Source organism: Heptranchias perlo, chromosome 13 (genome assembly GCF_035084215.1).
Source record: "Heptranchias perlo isolate sHepPer1 chromosome 13, sHepPer1.hap1, whole genome shotgun sequence".
Lineage (NCBI taxonomy): Eukaryota > Metazoa > Chordata > Chondrichthyes > Hexanchiformes > Hexanchidae > Heptranchias > Heptranchias perlo.
In genome coordinates this window covers 17,237,707-17,257,694 of record NC_090337.1, presented here as the reverse complement: position 1 = coordinate 17,257,694, position 19,988 = coordinate 17,237,707, and the positions used below count along the sequence as shown (strand labels likewise).

The window sequence follows — 19,988 nt, the reverse complement described above, 5'->3', positions numbered from 1 at the left end:
GAACGGTGTGTTCACCTGACGAAGGAGGAAGCCTCCGAAAGCTTGTGGAATTTAAAATAAATTTGTTGGACTATAACTTGGTGTTGTAAAATTGTTTACAATTGTCAACCCCAGTCCATCACTGGCATCTCCACATCATAATTAAGGATGAGTTTCAAAAGCAGTTCATGAAACACAGTGCCAAAGAGGTGCAGGTTCAGCGGTCAATGTGAATAGTTCACCAGTTGGAAAGGAAATGAAATGTTCTGAATATGTGTTATACACCAGCACAGCAACAAGCCAATTTTAGTCTTGAAATTACACTCATTCATGTGAAATTTCTTTGTCCACTATTTTCAACAGAGATATTAATCCTTTAAAGTAGAAGAAAGGAATTTCATACAATCCAGTTAACCAGTTGAATGTTAATATCCGCATGGTGTAATTTCAAGGCTTTTATTCAAAGCCAGTTTGAGATTATACAATTGAAAGTTAATAAAAAGAAAAGTAAGATCCTATTTTGATATTTAAGATATTTTTTAAGTAGTTATATATGTTTAACAGAAATCATTACAACTTCAGCCTGATCAACCAACCTTTCACCACCTGTTCCCAATAGGATTTTTTTCCCCATAAAATTTTTTTATTAACATGCCAACACTGGCAGGCTGCCATGTGGGAATCAATTTGGCTATCAAATAGGCACTTAGTGTAGTGCCATTTGAAAAAAAATTGCCAATTTTCCAAGAACAAACAAACGTTCACTATTTTGACTTCCAATACATGCTAATCCAATAAAAAAAAATAAATTGGGCTAAAATCATGCAAGCATTCACAAGCTGATGAATTTATGAATGCAGGGCAAGGAGACATGGGTACAAACTGATAAAAGGCAATTTCAGGTTGATGCCAAGAAACATTTCTTGCAAACCTGCAAAGAGGGACTAATACATGGAATGGTCTTTTAGGTTGGGTAGTAAAAGGGACAGATGGTAGGGGGAACCATAGGTTAATATGGAAGGATAAGCTGGATTAGTCAAATTGGCTCATGCACCTGTGAATTGTTCTACAATTCACAATGGTCAACTGTTCTCAGGATTTATTAGCAGATTCAAGTTACGAAACCGTACTCCAGTTAACTTAAAATGAGAATGAGTACTGTGGGAGGTGGGAGAAATGACTCCCCTCTAATTTCAAAACCAGTTTAAAACCTTTATTTCTAAGAGGGAAAATTTCCTCCATCCCTCACAATGTACAGAATTCTAGTTTCAAGTGAGAAAGGGGAAATTAGAAGGTTTAAGCTATATTGCAAGATCTGTTTTAAGCAAATCATCCTGGTTAAGGAAATTAAATATATTCCAATAAGCTACAATGCACTTTTATTGTTTAAGGGAATCATTGAAACTAATCAGCATTATGTACTTAGATGTAATGTAAGAACCTCTGGCACGGAGAGTAACAATGTACTGTTAGATCAGATTGATTCCAGGCCGGCTTTACATGTTTTGTGAGCCAGACAGCCTCACACCAAAGGTTGGATACAATGATAGGGGGCTTTTTAAAAATATTTGTTCAGGGGATGTGGGCGTCGCTGACTAGGCCAGCATTTATTGCCCATCCCTAATTGCCCATGAGAAGGTGGTGGTGAGCCACCTTCTTGAACCGCTGCAGTCCGTGTAGTGAAAGTTCTCCCACAGCACTGTTAGGTAGGGAGTTCCAGGATTTTAACCCAGTGACGATGAAGGAACGGCGATATATTTCCAAGTCGGGATGGTGTGTGACTTGGAGGGGAACGTGCAGGTGGTGTTGCTCCCATGTACCTGCTGCCCTTGTCCTTCTAGGTGGTAGAGGTCGCGGGTTTGGGAGGTGCTGTCGAAGAAGCCTTGGCGAGTTGCTGCAGTGCACCCTGTGGATGGTACACACTGCAGCCGCAGTGCACCGGTGGTGAATGTTTAGGGTGGTGGATGGGGTGCCAATCAAGCAGGCTGCTTTGTCCTGGATGGTGTCAAGCTTCTTGAGTGATGTTGGAGCTTCACTAATCCAGGCAAGTGGAGAGTATTCCATGACACTCCTGACTTGTGCCTTGTAGATGGTGGAAAGGCTTTGGGGAGTCAGGAGGTGAGTCACTCGCCACAGAATACCCAGCCTCTGACCTGCTCTTGTAGCCACAGTATTTATGTGGCTGGTCCAGTTAAGTTCTGGTCAATGGTGACTGCCCAGGATGTTGATGGTGGGGGATTCGGTGATGGTAATGCCGTTGAATGTCAAGGGGAGGTAGTCAGACATTCTCTTGTTGGAGATGGTTATTGGCTGGCGCAAATGTCACTTGCCACTTATCAGCCCAAGCCTGGATGTTGTCCAGATCTTGCTGCATGCGGGAACGGACTGCTTCATTATTTCATTATGCGAATGGAACTGAACACTGTGCAATCATCAGCGAACATCCCCATTTCTGACCTTATGATGGAGGGAAGGTCATTGATGAAGCAGCTGAAGATGGTTGGGCCTAGGACACTGCCCTGAGGAACTCCTGCAGCAATGTCCTGGGGCTGAGATGATTGGCCTCCAACAACCACTACCATCTTCCTTTGTGCTAGGTATGACTCCAGCCACTGGAGAGTTTTCCCCCCGATTCCCATTGACTTCAATTTTACTAGGGCTCCTTGGTGCCACACTCGGTCAAATGCTGCCATGATGTCAAGGGCAGTCACTCTCACCTCACTTCTGGAATTCAGCTCTTTTGTCCATATTTGGACCACGGCTGTAATGAGGTCTGGAGCCGAGTGGTCCTGGCAGAACCCAAGCTGAGCATCGGTGAGGAGGTTATTGGTGAATAAGTGCCGCTTGATAGCACTGTCGACAACACTTTCCATCACTTTGCTGATGATTGAGTAGACTGGTGGGACGGTAATTGGCCAGATTGGATTTGTCCTGCTTTTTGTGGACAGGACATATCTGGGCAATTTTCCACATTGTCGGGTAGATGCCAGTGTTGTAGCTGTACTGGAACAGTTTGGCTAGAGGTGCAGCTAGTTCTGGAGCACAAGTCTTCAGCACTACAGCCGGGATGTTGTCGGGGCCCATAGCCTTTGCTGTATCCAGTGCACTCAGCAGTTTCATGATATCACGTGGAGTGAATCGAATTGGCTGAAGACTGGCTTCTGTGATGGTGGGGAAATCGGGAGGAGGCCGAGAGGGATCATCCACTCGGCACTTCTGGCTGAAGATGGTTCCAAATGCTTCAGCCCTGTCTTTTGCTGGACTCCGCCATCATTGAGGATGGGGATGATTACAAAGCCTCCTTCTCCTGTTAGTTGTTTAATTGTCCACCACCATTCACGACTGGATGTGACAGGACTGCAGAGCTTTGATCTGATCCGTTGGTTGTGGAGTCGCTTAGCTCTGTCTATAGCATGTTGCTTCCACTGTTTAGCATGCATGTAGTCCTGAATTGTAGCTTCACCAGGTTGGCACCTCATTTTGAGGTACGCCTGGTGCTGCTCCTGGCATGCTCTTCTACACTCCTCATTGAACCAGGGTTGATCCCCTGGTTCGTTGGTAATGGTAGAGTGAGGAATATGCCAGGCCATGAAGTTACAGATTGTGCTGGAATACAATTCTGCTGCTGCTAATGGCCCATAGTGCCTCATGGATGCCCAGTTTTGAGCTGCTCGATCTGTTCTGAATCTATCCCATTTAGCACAGTGATAATGCCATACAACACGTTGGATGGTGTCCTCAGTGTGAAGACGGGACTTCGTCTCCACAAGGACTGTGCGGTGATCACTCCTACCAATGCGGTCATGGACGGATGCATCTGCGACAGGTAGATTATGAGGACGAGGTCAAGTAGATTTTTCCCTCGTGTTGGTGCGCTCACCACCTGCCGCAGGTCCAGTCTGGCAGCTATGTCCTTCAGAACTCGGCCAGCTCGATCAGTAGTGGTGCTACCGAGCTACTCTTGGTGATGGACATTGACGTCCCCTACCCAGAGTACATTCTGTGCCCTTGCTACCCTCAGTGCTTCCTCCAAGTGGTGTTCAACATGGAGGAGGACTGATTCATTAGCTGAGGGAGGGCGGTAGGTGGTAATCAGCAGGAGGTTTCCTTGCCCATGTTTGACCTGATGCCATGAGATTTCTTGGGGTCCAGAGTCAATGTTGAGGACTCCCAGGGCCACTCCCTCCTGACTGTATCACTGTACCGTCATCTCTGGATGGTGTGTCCTGCTAGTGGGACAGGACATATCCAGGGATGGTAATGGAAGAGTCTGGAATGTTGGCTGAAAGGTAGGATTCTCTGAGTATGGCTATGTCAGGCAGTTGCTTGACAGTCTGTGGGACAGCTCTCCCAATTTTGGCACAAGTTCCCAGATGTTGGCGAGGAGGACTTTGCAGGGTCGACTGGGCTTGGTTTGCCTTTGTTGTGTCCGGTGCCTAATGGTCTGTCTGGTTTTAATATTGCAGCAATGCTGTGGTAACCTGTGTCCATGAGCCATAACCAGGCTACAATGAGGATTGATCCACTTAAGGGAACCAAAACACTCAACCAAAGCGGACTGGGGCTGTACCGTTAATAATGGTACATCAAGTTTTGAGTGAACTCCAAAGTTGAACAATTTCTGATTACACAAGCTAAAGCCCCAAGTCATTTGTTCTCTGAAGTCTTCTGGTTTTACAAAGCCATCTGTTTCTCATTTCACTTAAGTGAACAGAAACAGGAAATGATTGTATGGAACAAAGATTGCAAAACTTCCACAATTGGAGTCTTTAACTGCAGTATTATATGGTTACATTCTCTATAGGTGCATTTACACTACAATGTAGCATCTGTGCACAGCAGTTTCATGTTGCACCAATGCTAAATTAATGTGAAAGTGCCATCAAGGATCAGGCATTGCACAATTATTTTGCCCTTACAAATCATGACCAACATTCACATCGGGACCTCTTGAAAGTTCCTTCAACTTAACTGAACATTCAACCCTTATTTCAGACTACGTAGAGGAGGCTACAAATAACTCCTTTCAGTTTGATCTCACCAATGTGTAATCAATACTGGAGTAGGCAGTATAATGGAGCTGAACATGGAATCATAGCCAACATTCCTCCATGTGAGGAGCTTCTGATCTTAGCCAGAGACAAGTGCTTTTCTATAGAGAATAAAGGCAGCACAGTCTCTCTGCGCCTCCTAAAAGCCAGTTTGGATTGGTATTGAGAATTCAGAAAGCATGTTGTTTACTTGCCTAGCCATACTGTGGTGCATGACCCAGAGAAAAAAAATGCACATAAAATATACACAAATCAGTCTGAGGTTTTTTTTGAACCTCCAACAAGAGTTACTCAATTGAAACCTTTCCCCTTACCTTCAACTGCCTCTTTCACAACAACAACAAATTGGTCAAACATTGTTTCTGGATTCACCTCAACCCAACCAGGTTTGGGATACAACAGCTCTATCTGTTTGGAAAAATAAATAGCAACAGTCAATCTGAGGAAAGAAGTTTTAAAAAATATTTTCAGGGCATTGATTACTTTATGGTCACAATGTAGCACACACCAATGCAGCTAACACAAGAAAAGACTTTCACAGGCGTTCATGATAAACTATAAAAGACAACTTGTAAAAAAAAAACCTGTTCACAGTAACAAAGCAATAAATGTGAAACAAATCAAATCAACAGTTTAAATATATACAAACCAGTTATTTTCCAATTTCTAATATTTGACATCTTAATACCAGTAATTGTTAAAGGCTGGGTATTTGGAATTAAGTAAAAATCCGTAGGTGCATTCACACTAACAGTAATGGTATTAAAAGCAGCCTTAATCTGGGATCAGGGCCTGACCAAGAGGAATGAGACTTCCCAAGAAGCTAGTTTCACTATGCTGCACTTCAGGAGTTAGTTCAGGGTTTAACACCAGATTTACACTTCACAAGTTTAACATCTGTGCAAAGCCAGAACTGCTTTGCACCAATGCTAACCTTGTGTGAATGCACTGAAATATTCATCCTCAGTGGTGATACAAATATTACATGAACATGGAACTATAGTTCAGTATCAGCTCACTGGTAGCACTTGCCTCGGAGTCAGAAGTTCGTGGGTTCAAGTCCTACTGCAGAGACTTGAGCGCATAATTTAGGCTGACACTCCAGTGTAGTACCGAGGGAGCACTGCACTGTCTGAGATGCCGTCTTTCCGACGAGACATTAAACAGAGGTCCTGTCTGTTCTCTCAGGTGGACTTAAATGATCTTGTGGCACTGTTCAAAGAGAGCAGGGGAGTTCTCCCTGGTGCCCTGGCCAATATTTATCCCTCAACCAACATCACTAAAAAAAGATTTTATGGTCATTATCACATTGCTGTTTGTAGGATTTTACTGTGCGCGAATTGGCTGCCACATTTCCTACATTACAAGTGACTACACTTCAAAAGTACTTCATTGGCCGTGAAGCACTTTGGGATGTCCTGAGGTCATGAAAGGCACTATATAAATGCAAGTCTTTCTTTTTTAACCTATACTAATAAATAAAACGTCCATCCACTTTCTGACATCTGAGGGATTACTGCTAACCAGGCGACCATTGCTTTATTAAGTAAGCTGTAATTTTTGTGAAAAAGTCAGTGAGCAGGATGAGTGCTAATTTGATTGTACAGTCACAGAACAGGTTTGTGTGCTCATTTAAAACTCCCACACCACAACACCACCCCGCCATATCTATAACTCAGATACCAGCAGTGCTCCCCGACCGTCTCCTCCTGCATGCGGTACTCTAGATGTAGTCTCACCAGGGTCAAACAGTTTTAAAATTACCTCTGCATTTATGTGTTATACCCCTTAATATGCATCCCAATATTCTTGTTTTTTTTAAAAAAAGCTGCCTGGGAACATTCTGGTGATGATTTTAGTGAATTATCCACTTAAACATCAAGTTCTCTCTCCTGTTCCAATACCTCAAATGCATTCCCAATTAGCACATAATCCACATCAACCTTCCTTTTCCAAATCTCATAACCTTCTATTTCTCTGTATTAAATTGCATCTGCCATTTTGCCGCCCACTGATAGAGTTTGTCAAGGCACTTCTAAATTTGTGCACATTAATAGCCATCATTTACCACTGCTCCCAATTTGGTATCTGTATCTGCAAATTTGGACACTTGACAGAATTCCTTCCTCAATCATTTATAAAAAAGTTATAAACAACAGCGACCCCAACACTGAATCTTGTGGCACGTCACTAGTAACTGGCCGCCAACCAGATACCTGACCATGCACTACTACTCATTGTTGTCCACCAACCATCCATTTTTCAATCCATTTTAATGCATCCCCATCTATCACATGGGTTTGGACTTTATGTAGTAGCCGATTATGAGAGAGTGTGTCAAATGCCTTCCTGAACTGCCAGTTGATTTTTTTTGTTGGTGCATATTGTAACAATATTTCAGTTTACAAACTAACAAATGTTTATGTGCGGTTGAATTCCCAGTGGAAGGAGTTGTATTGAAATCCGTGCAAGCACTTTATTTTAATCCTCAAAATATCTCTGTGACCTCTCCAGGATACATTATTTTTGGTTTGCAAGGTGGAATGACAGTACACCACAAAATGTTGGAAAAAATAAAGATGTAAAAAAAAATTAACTTTTTAGGACAGGAAGCATTCCCCCAGACGCTCTGAGAAAACAAGCCTTGTGCCTTCGGTTCTAGCATCCTCCTCCTTTCAATGTTGCAAGCTGTAGTTTGGTCAACTTTAGGTACTACTTCATCCCCCTCACTTCCTCCCCCCACAGTAGAATGATGAATATGCGTGCATCTTATGTTATGACATGCTGCACTGTCAGCACACCTCCTTGTCTTCACATCACAAGGCCTTTAGTCAGAGATGATTTTGAGCCTTCAGCTTTTCTGAAGCTGTTGATCAGTTTTTGCTGGTTTTGTAGGTTGTCGTGTCATTGGGAATGTAATAAGTTATAAATGTACTTTACTTCCTCTGCAAATCACAAGACAAGGTTTTGTAAAGTTACATACAATCTGAGTTACTGTGCAATCTTTAAATTGAGTGCAGAATTAGCATGGTATTTCATAAGCACTCACAGGTCAGAATGAATAGGTTATTCCTCATTATAGAAGATCATTAAAGGTCAACACTTAATAATTGCAGTAACCATGCAGTAATACTGCCCTGACCAGATCATCACTCCTGATCTCCTACATAATTGAACGCCAAGTAATCGTTTCAAAACACTCCTAATCTGTATCGACGATTCCAAGCAGCTTTGTGTTTATGAATAGGGTCATTATTCTTTTAAACTGAAACTTCCATGGGAGTAGGATTTCAATCATATTTGGAAACAGGTCCAAAAACTATTCCAATTATATTGCAAAACAGTAGAAAGAACTCCACCCAATCACATTTGAAAAGGACTTTACACATATTTTATCCATGGAATTGTTATGCAGATGCATTTAACATTAAGTTAAAACCACCCACACATGTGAAAGTTAAATATTTCAAATGTTTTAACATGCCCTCTAGTGTACAGCTAATTATTCGAGACCTAACCTTACAGCAGACCACTCAATTCCAGTTTTTAAAGAGTTAGCTAAAACAAAGGACTTAAAATATGTTTTAATGTAAATTTTCAATATTCTCATTCCTCCCAAGACTGATTTTTTTTGGTTCAATCCCCTAATGTAGCTAATTTCCTTCTTTCCTTCCACTCACCTCTCCAACTTTGTCTCTGGATCAGCTGGACTGAAATAAAACAGTAAGCTCATTACTTCCATTAAGGCCATTTACTGCTTTGGAAAAGTGTGTGTTGAACAGCAATAATAACTTTTCAATGACCAATCGTTGCCAAATTAAGCAATTTAGTAATCTTAATTGTTCAAGGGGCCAAAAGACTTTGAACCTTTACACGACAACATAGTTTGGCTCAGTTGTCGCACTCTTGTTGGAAGGTCGTAGGTTCAAGGTCCACTCCAGGACTTGAGCACATAGTCTCAGGTGATACTTCAGTGCAGTACTGTGGGCAGCTGCATTATCAGAGCTTATCTTTTGACGAGACATTGAGACGAGGCTGCCTGTTTAGGTGGACGTAAAAGATCCAATGGCAGTATTGAAAAAAAGTGGGGAGTTTGCCTGGTGTCCTGGCCGATGGCAATCAATTTCACTGAAATTGATGAACTCATCAAGTATCTCATTTGCGGTTAGTAGAGCTTTGATGTGCACCAATTGTAACAAGTGACTACGCTTCAAATCTAATTCATTGGCTGTGAAGTGCTTTCCGATGTCCTGAGGATGTAAAAGGTGACATGCGAGTTCTTTATTAACATTTGAGGTGTTCGTGTCCTGCGGACTAGTCAAAACTATTCAGACAATGATCTTCAAATATAATGGAAGGAACGATATATGGTTGCTTTTTAACAAGAGTTTGATGCAGTCTACATGGATTTTAGCCAGGCTTTTGGCAAGGTCCCACATGGCAGATTGGTCAGAAAAGTAAAAGCCCATGGGATTCAAGGGAAAGTGGTAAGTTAGATCCAAAATTGGCTCAGTGGCAGGAAGCAAAGGCTAATAGTTGATGGGTGTTTTTGTGACTAGAAGGCTATTTCCAGTGGGGTTCCACAGGGCTCAGTACTAGGTCCCTTGCTTTTTGTGGTATATATTAATGATTTAGACTTAAACGTAGGGGGCATGATCAAGAAGTTGGCAGATGATACAAAAATTGGCCATGTAGTTGATAGTGAGGAGGAAAGCTGTAGACTGCAGGAAGATATCAATGGACTGGTCAGGTGGGCAGAAAAGTGGCAAATGGAATTCAATCCAGAGAAGTGTGAGGTAATGCATTCGGGGAGGGCAAACAAGGCAAGGGAATACACAATAAATGGGAGGATACTGAGGGTGCAGAGGAACAGAGGGACCTTGGAGTGCATGTCCACAGATCCCTGAAGGTAGCAGGACATTTGGATAAGGTGGTTAAAAAGGCATATGGGATACTTTCCTTTGTTAACTGAGGCACAGAACACAAGAGCAGGGAGCTTACACTAGAAATGCACAAAACACTAATTGGGCCACAGCTTGAGTACTGTGTACAGTTCTGGTCACCATATTACAGGAAAGATGTGATTGCACTGGAGAAGGTACAGAGGAGATTTACAAGGATGTTGCCAGGACTGGAGAATTTTAGCTATGAGGAAAGATGGGATAGGCTGGGGTTGTTTTCATTGGAACAGAGATGGCTGAGGGGTGATTTAATTGTGTATAAAATTATGAGGGGCCTAGATAGAGTGGATAGGGAGGACCCATTTCCCTTAGCAGAGAGGCCAGTGACCAGGGAGCATAGATTTAAAGTAATTGGTAGAAGGATTAGAGGGGAGCTAAGGAGAATTTTTTTTCACCCAGAGGGTGGTGGGGGTCTGGAACTCACTGCCTGAGAGAGTGTCGTAGAGGTAGAAACCCTCACCTCATTTAAAAAGTACTTGAAGTACCACAACCTACAGGGCTACGGTCCAAGTGCTGGAAATTGTGATTAAGATGGATAGCTCTTTATCGGCTGGCACGGACATCATGGGCCGAATGGCGGCCTCCTGTGCCGCATGATTCTATGAAATAGGGACAACTCAAAATCCCACAACAGATACACAATACATCAGTGCACCATCACCAATGGAACCCTAAGTATGTGATTTGTAGGTGAGGTTGTTAAGGTAGCTGGCAGCCTCCAACACATTTGGACTTTGCTGCTCCAAACAGCAATTTTTAATATTATGGATGATTACATTTATTGTAAACAATTTTACAACACCAAGTTATAGTCCAGCAATTTTATTTTAAATTCACAAGCTTTCGGAGGCTTCCTCCTTCCTCAGGTAAATGAACATTTAAATGTTCATTTACCTGAGGAAGGAGGAAGCCTCCGAAAGCTTGTGAATTTAAAATAAAATTGCTGGACTATAACTTGGTGTTGTAAAATTGTTTACAATTGTCAACCCCAGTCCATCACCGGCATCTCCACATCATCATTACATTTATGACATGGAAAAAACCTGGATCCCAATAACTTCACACTGCTACTTCAGATTCCTAGTAGAGATCACCTTGGACCCTGCTGTGAGTCAACTTATTGACCTTCTTCTGTATACTGAATAGTAATGCAGTCTAGTTTTGTTTCAGATAGTGCTGCCAAAATGACCTGGTTGTAGCTAGATGTTATGGAAATTAGTTCAGCAAGGACCGTGTGCTCTCTGACTGAATCAAATCAACCAAGTTGCTAAAGATATGGACTCCCTTCCTGCAGTAATGTTCTTAGCAACTGACAGAGCACCCTCTGATGTAAATACTATCTGGGCATCCACTAGGAAGATCTGCCATAAGCTACAACAATTCTAAGGACTTATTCTTTCACTCCTTTTTCTGTGGACTGGATCGCCATCCAAATTAATTTTCTCTTCCACTCCCTTCACCATGACCGACAAACTTTAACATCTCCGCCCTGATGGAAAAATTAGGTGTATTTATTCTCTGACAGATTGCAGTCTTCAACTGTCCTGAATCGCAATAATAAGAAAGGCATGCATTTATAACGCCCTTTGCAACCTCAGGATGTCCCGAAGTGCTTTACAACCAACTAAGCACTCTTGAAATGTAGTGGAGATGCCGGTGATGGACTGGGGTTGACAATTGTAAACAATTTTACAACACCAAGTTATAGTCCAGCAATTTTATTTTAAATTCACAAGCTTTCGGAGATTTTCTCCTTCCTCAGGCAAATTTTCTCCTTCCTCAGGCAAAAACATTTGCCTGAGGAAGGAGAAAATCTCCGAAAGCTTGTGAATTTAAAATAAAATTGCTGGACTATAACTTGGTGTTGTAAAATTGTTTACTCTTGAAATGTAGTCATTGCTGCAATTTGGGAAAAATGTAGGAATAATGGTTAAATAGGGTTCAGCAGTTCCTTATCAGGCACAAACAAGGAGTAAGCCATTGTTACAAAGAAAAAAAATCCAAAGTTACTTTGTTTGTGCCATGATGTATTTTATTTCATAATTGTAAACAATTTTACAACACCAAGTTATAGTTCAACAATTTTATTTTTAATCCCACAAGCTTTCGGAGGCTTCCCCCTTCCTCAGGTGGTGTGGTCATTTCCACACCGCCTGAGGAAGGGGAAAGCCCCCGAAAGCTTGTGGGATTAAAAATAAAATTGTTGGACTATAACTTGGTGTTGTAAAATTGTTTACAATTGTCAACCCCAGTCCATCACCGGCATCTCCACATCATTATTTCATAATAGCAGTGCTTGATCCCTGCTGGCCATATTCAGGACAGAATTAGAAAGAGAAAATGAAAGCAAAGAATATAATTCATAATCTGAAACAGAGATTTAAGTCTTCATGAGAAATTTTAATCTATTTTTAATTTAGTTGACAAAAATAATTTTAGAACAATTTTGGTCATCAACTATTTCCCTCATCTTACTTGACAACATGAACATTACCCTGCAGTGCAAGAACAACCCAAGGCTCCTTTTCTCCACAACTAACTGCTACCTGAAACCCCTTTTCCCTATCAACACCTAGTACGAAGACCTCATAGACTTCATCACTAAGACCAAGGCCATTTCTGTGACTGCCATTACCACTACTTCACTTTCCTGGTCCCCTGCTCCTGACCTTCTCTAGCTCTGATCCAGTCACTCTGTGTTTTTTCTTCATCTCCTTGATCACTTCCTCCATGACACCCAACTTGTGCCTCCTCGAATCCACCCCCCACCACTACCCCTACTCAATTTATGACCTTTCAATTTCCAACTCCCCCTGCTAGTTGACATTGTAAATGGTTCTCTGTCCTCAGGCAACATCCCTCTCCCTTTCTAAACTGCTGTCACCACCCCTCCCTCTGCAACTCAAAAAATACACATTCAACCCAACAATCTCCAACCTGCCTTTCCTCACTAAAGTTACATAAACTCTATGGCACAGAAGCAGGCCATTCAGCCCAACTGGTTTATGTTCTCAAACCAGTCATTACTTCCCAGCTATGTGCTTATCTCTCTTGAAAATTTCTGTTCAAATCCCTCCAGTCTGATTTCCAGCCTCCTTGTAGCACAAAGGCAGCCCTGGGCAAAGTCTCAAGTGATATCCTTGATGACTGTGACTGTAGTGTTATCTTTCCTTACCCTCTGCAACTTCTCCGCAGTGTTTGATACAGTGGACCATGCCAAACTCCACTGTCCAGCTCCTTGGAACTACCCTTACATGGTTCCACCACTATGTATCCAAACATACTAGCCCATCTCAAGTAATGGCTTCCCTTCCAGCTCCCCGCACCGTCACCTCTGGAGTTCCTCGAGAACCCATTCATGGCCCCTTCCCTTTTCCTCATCTACCCGAGGGCTACGTATTGGCCAGGACACAGAACTCCCCTGCTCTTCTTCGAATTGTGCCATGGGATCGTTTACATAAGAACATAAGAAATAGGAGCAGGAGTAGGCCAATCGGCCCCTCGAGCCTGCTCCGCCATCCAATAAGATCATGGCTGATCTGATCCTAACCTCAAATCTAAATTCATGTCCAATTTCCTGCCCGCTCCCTGTAACCCCTAATTCCCTTTACTTCTAGGAAACTGTCTATTTCTGTTTAAAATTTATTTAATGATGTAGCTTCCACAGCTTCCTGGGGCAGCAAATTCCACAGACCTACTACCCTCTAAGTGAAGAAGTTTCTCCTCATCTCAGTTTTGAAAGAGCAGCCCCTTATTCTAAGATTATGCCCCGAGCGTGCAGATTTGGCTTCGGTTTAACATCTCATCCAAAAGACGGCACCGCCGATCAACGTAGTGCTGAATGCTGCACTACACTGAAGCGTCAGCCTGGATTATGTGCTCGAGTCTCTGGAGTAGGACTTCAACTCTCAACCATCTGACTCAGAGGCAGGTGCGCTACCACTGACGTAAAAAGCACTATATAAATCTAAGTTCTTTCTTTCTTGTCTTTTTTCTTTACAAATGCTGACGGAATGGATGTGTACTTCCAGCATCTTCTCTATTTTAAAAAAACAATTTAAATCAATCTAAATTTATGTACACATAACCTGTTTGTACAGCAACTGATGGTTCAATAAGTTACTCCAACTATTCAGCCAAATGTCAACCATACTCATCCTAATTGGCACTTTTGATCCTTTAAATACTTCGATTTAAGCACATTTGCTGTCTGTTATCATATTTACATAGTTATCAGTTGGACTTTACTGCAGCTGTTGACACAGCCAGGGAATGTTACACATACAGCTGCACATAATATTCTATTCAGACTATTGCCTGCATTAATATAAATGGCCTGTCCTAGTTAACCCAAGATTGTATTACATTTGACAAGTCAAATTCCCATGCCCTGACATTATCAAGGATTCAGATAACCGCAAAGACTGAGTGCAAATTGATATGGTTGCATTTTGCTTACTAAAATGAACAGATGCAGGTATCCCAGCAATACACAAGTACTTCAGCATTGCTGATGGCCATTGACTGCACCCACCCACCCCGCTCTCCCCACCCTCCCCTCCCCACCCTCCCACCCCACTCTCCCCTCCCTCCCTCCCTCCCACCCCACTCTCCCCTCCCTCCCACCCCACTCTCCCCTCCCTCCCACCCCACTCTCCCCTCCCTCCCACCCCACTCTCCCCTCCCTCCCACCCCACTCTCCCCTCCCTCCCACCCCACTCTCCCCTCCCTCCCACCCCACTCTCCCCTCCCTCCCACCCCACTCTCCCCTCCCTCCCTCCCACCCCACTCTCCCCTCCCTCCCTCCCACCCCACTCTCCCCTCCCTCCCTCCCTCCCACCCCACTCTCCCCTCCCTCCCTCCCTCCCACCCCACTCTCCCCTCCCTCCCTCCCACCCCACTCTCCCCTCCCTCCCTCCCACCCCACTCTCCCCTCCCTCCCTCCCACCCCACTCTCCCCTCCCTCCCTCCCACCCCACTCTCCCCTCCCTCCCTCCCACCCCACTCTCCCCTCCCTCCCTCCCACCCCACTCTCCCCTCCCTCCCTCCCACCCCACTCTCCCCTCCCTCCCTCCCACCCCACTCTCCCCTCCCTCCCTCCCACCCCACTCTCCCCTCCCTCCCTCCCACCCCACTCTCCCTCCCTCCCACCCCACTCTCCCCTCCCTCCCACCCCACTCTCCCCTCCCTCCCTCCCTCCCCACTCTCCCCTCCCTCCCTCCCCACTCTCCCCTCCCTCCCTCCCTCCCACCCCACCCCACTCTCCCCTCCCTCCCTCCCACCCCACTCTCCCCTCCCTCCCTCCCTCCCACCCCACCCTCCCCTCCCTCCCTCCCACCCCACTCTCCCCTCCCTCCCTCCCTCCCACCCCTCCTCCCCTCCCTCCCTCCCACCCCTCCTCCCCTCCCTCCCTCCCCTCCCCTCCCCTCCCTCCCTCCCTCCCTCCCACCCTCCCCTCCCCTCTCTCCCTCCCTCCCTCCCTCCCCTCCCCTCTCTCCCCTCTCTCCCCTCCCTCCCCTCCCTCCCACCCCACTCTCCCCTCCCCTCCCTCCCCTCCCTCCCTCCCCTCCCAAATGACAGGAGTAATCTCAATGCAAGGAGTACAGAAAATAAGGCAGATGAGCTAAGGGCACAGATAGACATGTGGAAGTACGATATCTTAGCTATTACAGAAACATGGCTTAAGCAGGGGCAGGAATGGCAGCTCAACGTTCCTGGTTACAGGGCTTTCAGACGAGATAGAGGGGGATTTAAAAAAAGGGGAAGGTGGTAATATTGGTTAAAGAAACAATTACGGCTGTGAGGAGGGATGATATGTTAGAACAATCAAATAAGGCCATGTGGGTTAAACTAAAGAACAAAAAAGGGGCAATCACACTGCTGGTAGTGTACTATAGACTCTCAAACAAACAGTCAGAGGGAGACAGAAGAGCAAATATGTAGGCAAATTTCAGAGAAGTGCAAAAATAATAGGGCAGTAATAGTAGGGGATTTCAACTACTGTAATATTAACTGGGATACAATCAGTGCCAAATTCTTAAATTGCACTCAGGAGAACTTTTTTTAGCCAGTATTTAGCAAGCCCAACAAGCAGGGAAGCAGTTCTGGATTTAGTTTTAGTGAATGAAGCTGGGCAGGTGGAACGAGTATCAGTGGGACAGCATTTTGGTGGCAGTGATCGTAATTCAGTTAGATTTAGCATAGTTGTGGAAAAGGACAGAGATAGAACAGGAGTAAAAGTTCTCAATTGGGGAAAGGCAAATTTTACTAAGCTGAGAAGGAATTTAGCAAAAGTGGACTGGAAACAGCTACTTGAAGATAAATCAATGTCAGAGCAGTGGGAGGCATTCAAGGGGGAGATAGTGAGGGTTCAGAGTAAGTATGTTCCCACAAAAAAGGGTGGGACTGCCACATCTACAGCCCCCTGGATGACAAGGAGCATGCAGGGTAAGATAAGGTAAAAAAAAAAGAGAAGCTTATGTCAGACACCAAGAGCTCAATACTGCAGCAAGCCTAGAGTATAGAAAGTGCAGGGGTGAAATTAAAAAAGGAAATTAGGAAAGGAAAGAGAGGGCAAGAAAAAATACTGGCAAGTAAAATTAAGGAAAACCCAAAAATGTTTTATAAATACATAAAGAGCAAGAGACATACATAAGCAGCAAGGTAAGAGTACGGCCTGTTAGAGACCAAAAAGGTAACCTGTGTGGAGGCGGAAGATGTAGGTATGGTTCTTAATGAACACTTTGTGTCTATCTTCACAAAAGAGGGGGATGATGCAGAGATTGTAGTTAAGGAAGAGGAGTGTGAAATATTGGATGAGAGAGGAAGTATTAAGGGGTATAGCATCTTTGAAAGTAGAGAAATCACCAGGCCCAGATGAAATGAATCCAGGCTGCTAAGAGAAACAAGGGAGGAAATAGCAGAGGCTCTGACCATTATTTTCCAATCCTCTACAGACATGATGCCGGAGGATTGGAGGACTGCTAATGTTGTACCATTGTTTAAAAAGAGAGAAAAAGAGATAGACCGAGTAATTACAGGCCAGTCAGCCTAACTTTGGTGGTGGGCAAATTATTAGAAATCGATTCTGAGGGACAGCATACATCATCATTTAGAAAGGCACAAGTTAATCGAGGATAGTCAGCATGGATTTGTTAAGGGAAGGTCGTGTCTGACTAACTTGATTAAATTTTTTGAGCAGATAACAAGGAGGGTCGATGAGGGTAACACATTTGATGTAGTGTACATGGATTTTTGCAAGGCTTTTGATAAGGTCCCACATGGTAGACAGGTCAAAAAAGTAAAAGCCCATGGGATCCAAGGGAAAGTGGCAAGTTGGATCTAAAATTGGCTCAGTAGCAGGAAGTGGTTGACGGGTATTTGTGTGACTGGGAGGCTGTTACCAGTGGGGTCCCACAAGTCTCAGTACTAGGTCCCTTGCTTTTTGTGGAATATATTAATGATTTGGACTTGAACGTGGGGGGCTTGATCAAGAAGTTTGCAGATGATACAAAAATTGGCCGCGTGGTTGATAGTGAGGAGGAAAGCTGTAGACTGCAGGAAGATATCAATGGACGGGTCAGGTGGGTGGAAAAGTGGCAAATGAAATTCAATCCAGAGAAGTGTGAGGTAATACATTTGGGGAGGGCAAACAAGGCAAGGGAATACACAATAAATGGGAGGATACTGAGAGGTGTAGAGAAACAAAGGGACCTTGGAGTGCATGTCCACAGATCCTTGAAGGTAGCAGGACAGGTAGATAAGGTGGTTAAAAAGGCACACAAGATACTTTCCTTTATTAGCAGAGGTGTAGAATATAAGAGTAGGGAGTTTATGGTAGAACTGTATAAAACATTAGTTAGGCCACACCTAGATCACTGCATACAGTTCTGGTCACCACATTACAGGAAAGATGTGATTGCACTAGAGAGGGTACAGAGGAGATTTACGAAGATGTTGCCAGGGCTTGAGAATTTTAGCTACGAGAAAAGATTGGATAGGCTGGGGTTGTTTTCTTTGGAACAAAAGGAGGCTGAGGGGAGATTTAAAATTGAGGTATATAAAATTATGAGGGAGCAAAATAGAGTGGATAGGGAGGACCTATTTCCCTTAGCAGAGGGGTCAGTGACTAGGGGGGCATAGATTTAAAGTAATTGGTAGAAAGATTAGAGGGCAGCGGAGGAAATTTTTTTTCCACTCAGGAGGGTGGTAGGGGTCTAGAACACATTGCCTGCAAGGGCGGTAGAGGCAGAAACCCTCAACTCATTTAAAAAGTACTTGGATATGCACTTGAAGTGCAGTAACCTACAAGGCTAGGGACCAAGTGCTAGAAACTGGGATTAAGCTAGATAGCTCTTTTTTGGCCGGCACAGACATGATGGGCCGAATGGCCTCCTTCTGTGCCGTAACTTTCTATGATTCTCGAACAGGCTCACAGAATATGATCCACAAAACACTGAAAAATCCCAGATTTCCAAGTAATAAAATTTGAATTAACTTATTCAGTTTAGTATTATACAGTTGGTTCCAATTACAGCTATAGTGTGCCAAAATATAATCGTCATTGGTCAGTCACCATAGCCAGTGCCCATGGCACTTTGACTAAATCACATAATGCAGGGCTATGGGAAAGAGCAGGGGAGTAGGACTAATTGGCTAGCTCTACCAAAGAGCCGGCACAGGCACAATAGACCAAATGGCCTCTTCCTGTGCTGTAAACTATGATAAAGCCAATTCTATTCTACAAACGTTCCCCAGAACCTGTAAGCTACAATTCCTGTCCCGTAAATGACATCAGTGCACGCACATGAAAACATACACAGATTTAGGTCAGCCCTTGGTTAAATAAACAAATAGTAAGTGTCCCTCGGCAAACATTTCCCAGAGCAATGACCCAGGATTTTGTTAGATGCCATATTTAACCCGTACACACTTTCGGGTGTTCCCTCTGACGTGGATCTTACCGGCTTACTGCTGAAACCTTTAATCTTTGCAGCTGGGTCATACACGTAGCACCTGATGGACGTGGAGCCAACATCAACGGCCAGAACGTACGTGTCATTGCGTCGAACACCATTTTTGACAGAGCCCATAACTGGACGAGGGGCGCACCCAAACGTTGAGGGGAGGGTGGGGGCACTTCCTACCCACAGGAGTCAAAGACTGAGGAGACAGGGCGACTGTGGAGCCATGAATGTACCGCAAAAAAAAAACACAAAAGGAAGTAAGAGTATAAATGAGCAGAAAGAGGGAAAAAAAATACACGTAAAGGGCAGGGCTTAAACACACAAACGCGCCCCAATACCAGGAAGCAGCAGCAGGAGGTCCGACTTCAGCTGTCACTTTGTATCCCAGGTGGTTGCACATGTATCCAAATCAAACACTCGCATTCTTCTTCCAAGGGTCCTCCCAGCGCAATGGATTTTAAGGCTCCCTCGCACTTAAAAGGCATGATGAGAACCTTCAGCCTGCCATTTCCAGAACCAGGGTCTGCATTGGAGCGCCCATTTGACCCGGGACCGGTTAATCAGGCTTGCACAGCCCTACAAATCGTCTTGCATTTATTGTTTCTCCCGGTCATTAACCTCGTCTCGCCCCGCCTGTGACGTACCGCGTCACACATCATCCCATCTTAAAGGGGAGGTGCCGCTCGGACTGATGCGCGCTATTTTTTGTTACACACACACACGTACTCTGTGCGTGCCCTTGTTCGGCCTGCGCCAATGACACGTGCTTACTTCCCACTGACGAGTTATCTACGCAGGTGGAGCTGTTCACGTGGGGATTTTTCAGTCGCCGGCATCGCCTCGCACATCAATCACACAGGTGGCACTGCATAACTTTTAAGTGATGCTAATATATTCTCCACCTCTTCAACGCTAGTTTGCATCCGCCCACTGCTGCTGAGACACTCTTTATCCCTGATGTGGAGATGGACTGGGGTGAACAAATGTAAGGAGTCGTACAACACCAGGTTATAGTCCAACAGCTTTATTTG

General features: G+C 44.3%; 1 protein-coding gene across 1 annotated transcript in view; it reads right to left on the bottom strand.

Annotated features, from left to right (window-relative positions):
- gk5 (glycerol kinase 5) overlaps positions 1 to 19,584 on the bottom strand; it is a 70,689-nt gene extending 51,105 nt beyond the window's left edge. Inside the window, exons 1-3 of the mRNA XM_067995048.1 lie at positions 19,296 to 19,584; positions 18,955 to 19,170; positions 5,345 to 5,438 (exon numbers count right to left, since the gene is read on the bottom strand). Coding sequence (XP_067851149.1) covers positions 5,345 to 5,438; positions 18,955 to 19,083 — 223 coding nt within the window. The 5' untranslated portion in view covers positions 19,084 to 19,170; positions 19,296 to 19,584. The remainder of the gene's footprint in view (positions 1 to 5,344; positions 5,439 to 18,954; positions 19,171 to 19,295) is intronic.
- Positions 19,585 to 19,988: the final 404 nt, after the last annotated feature.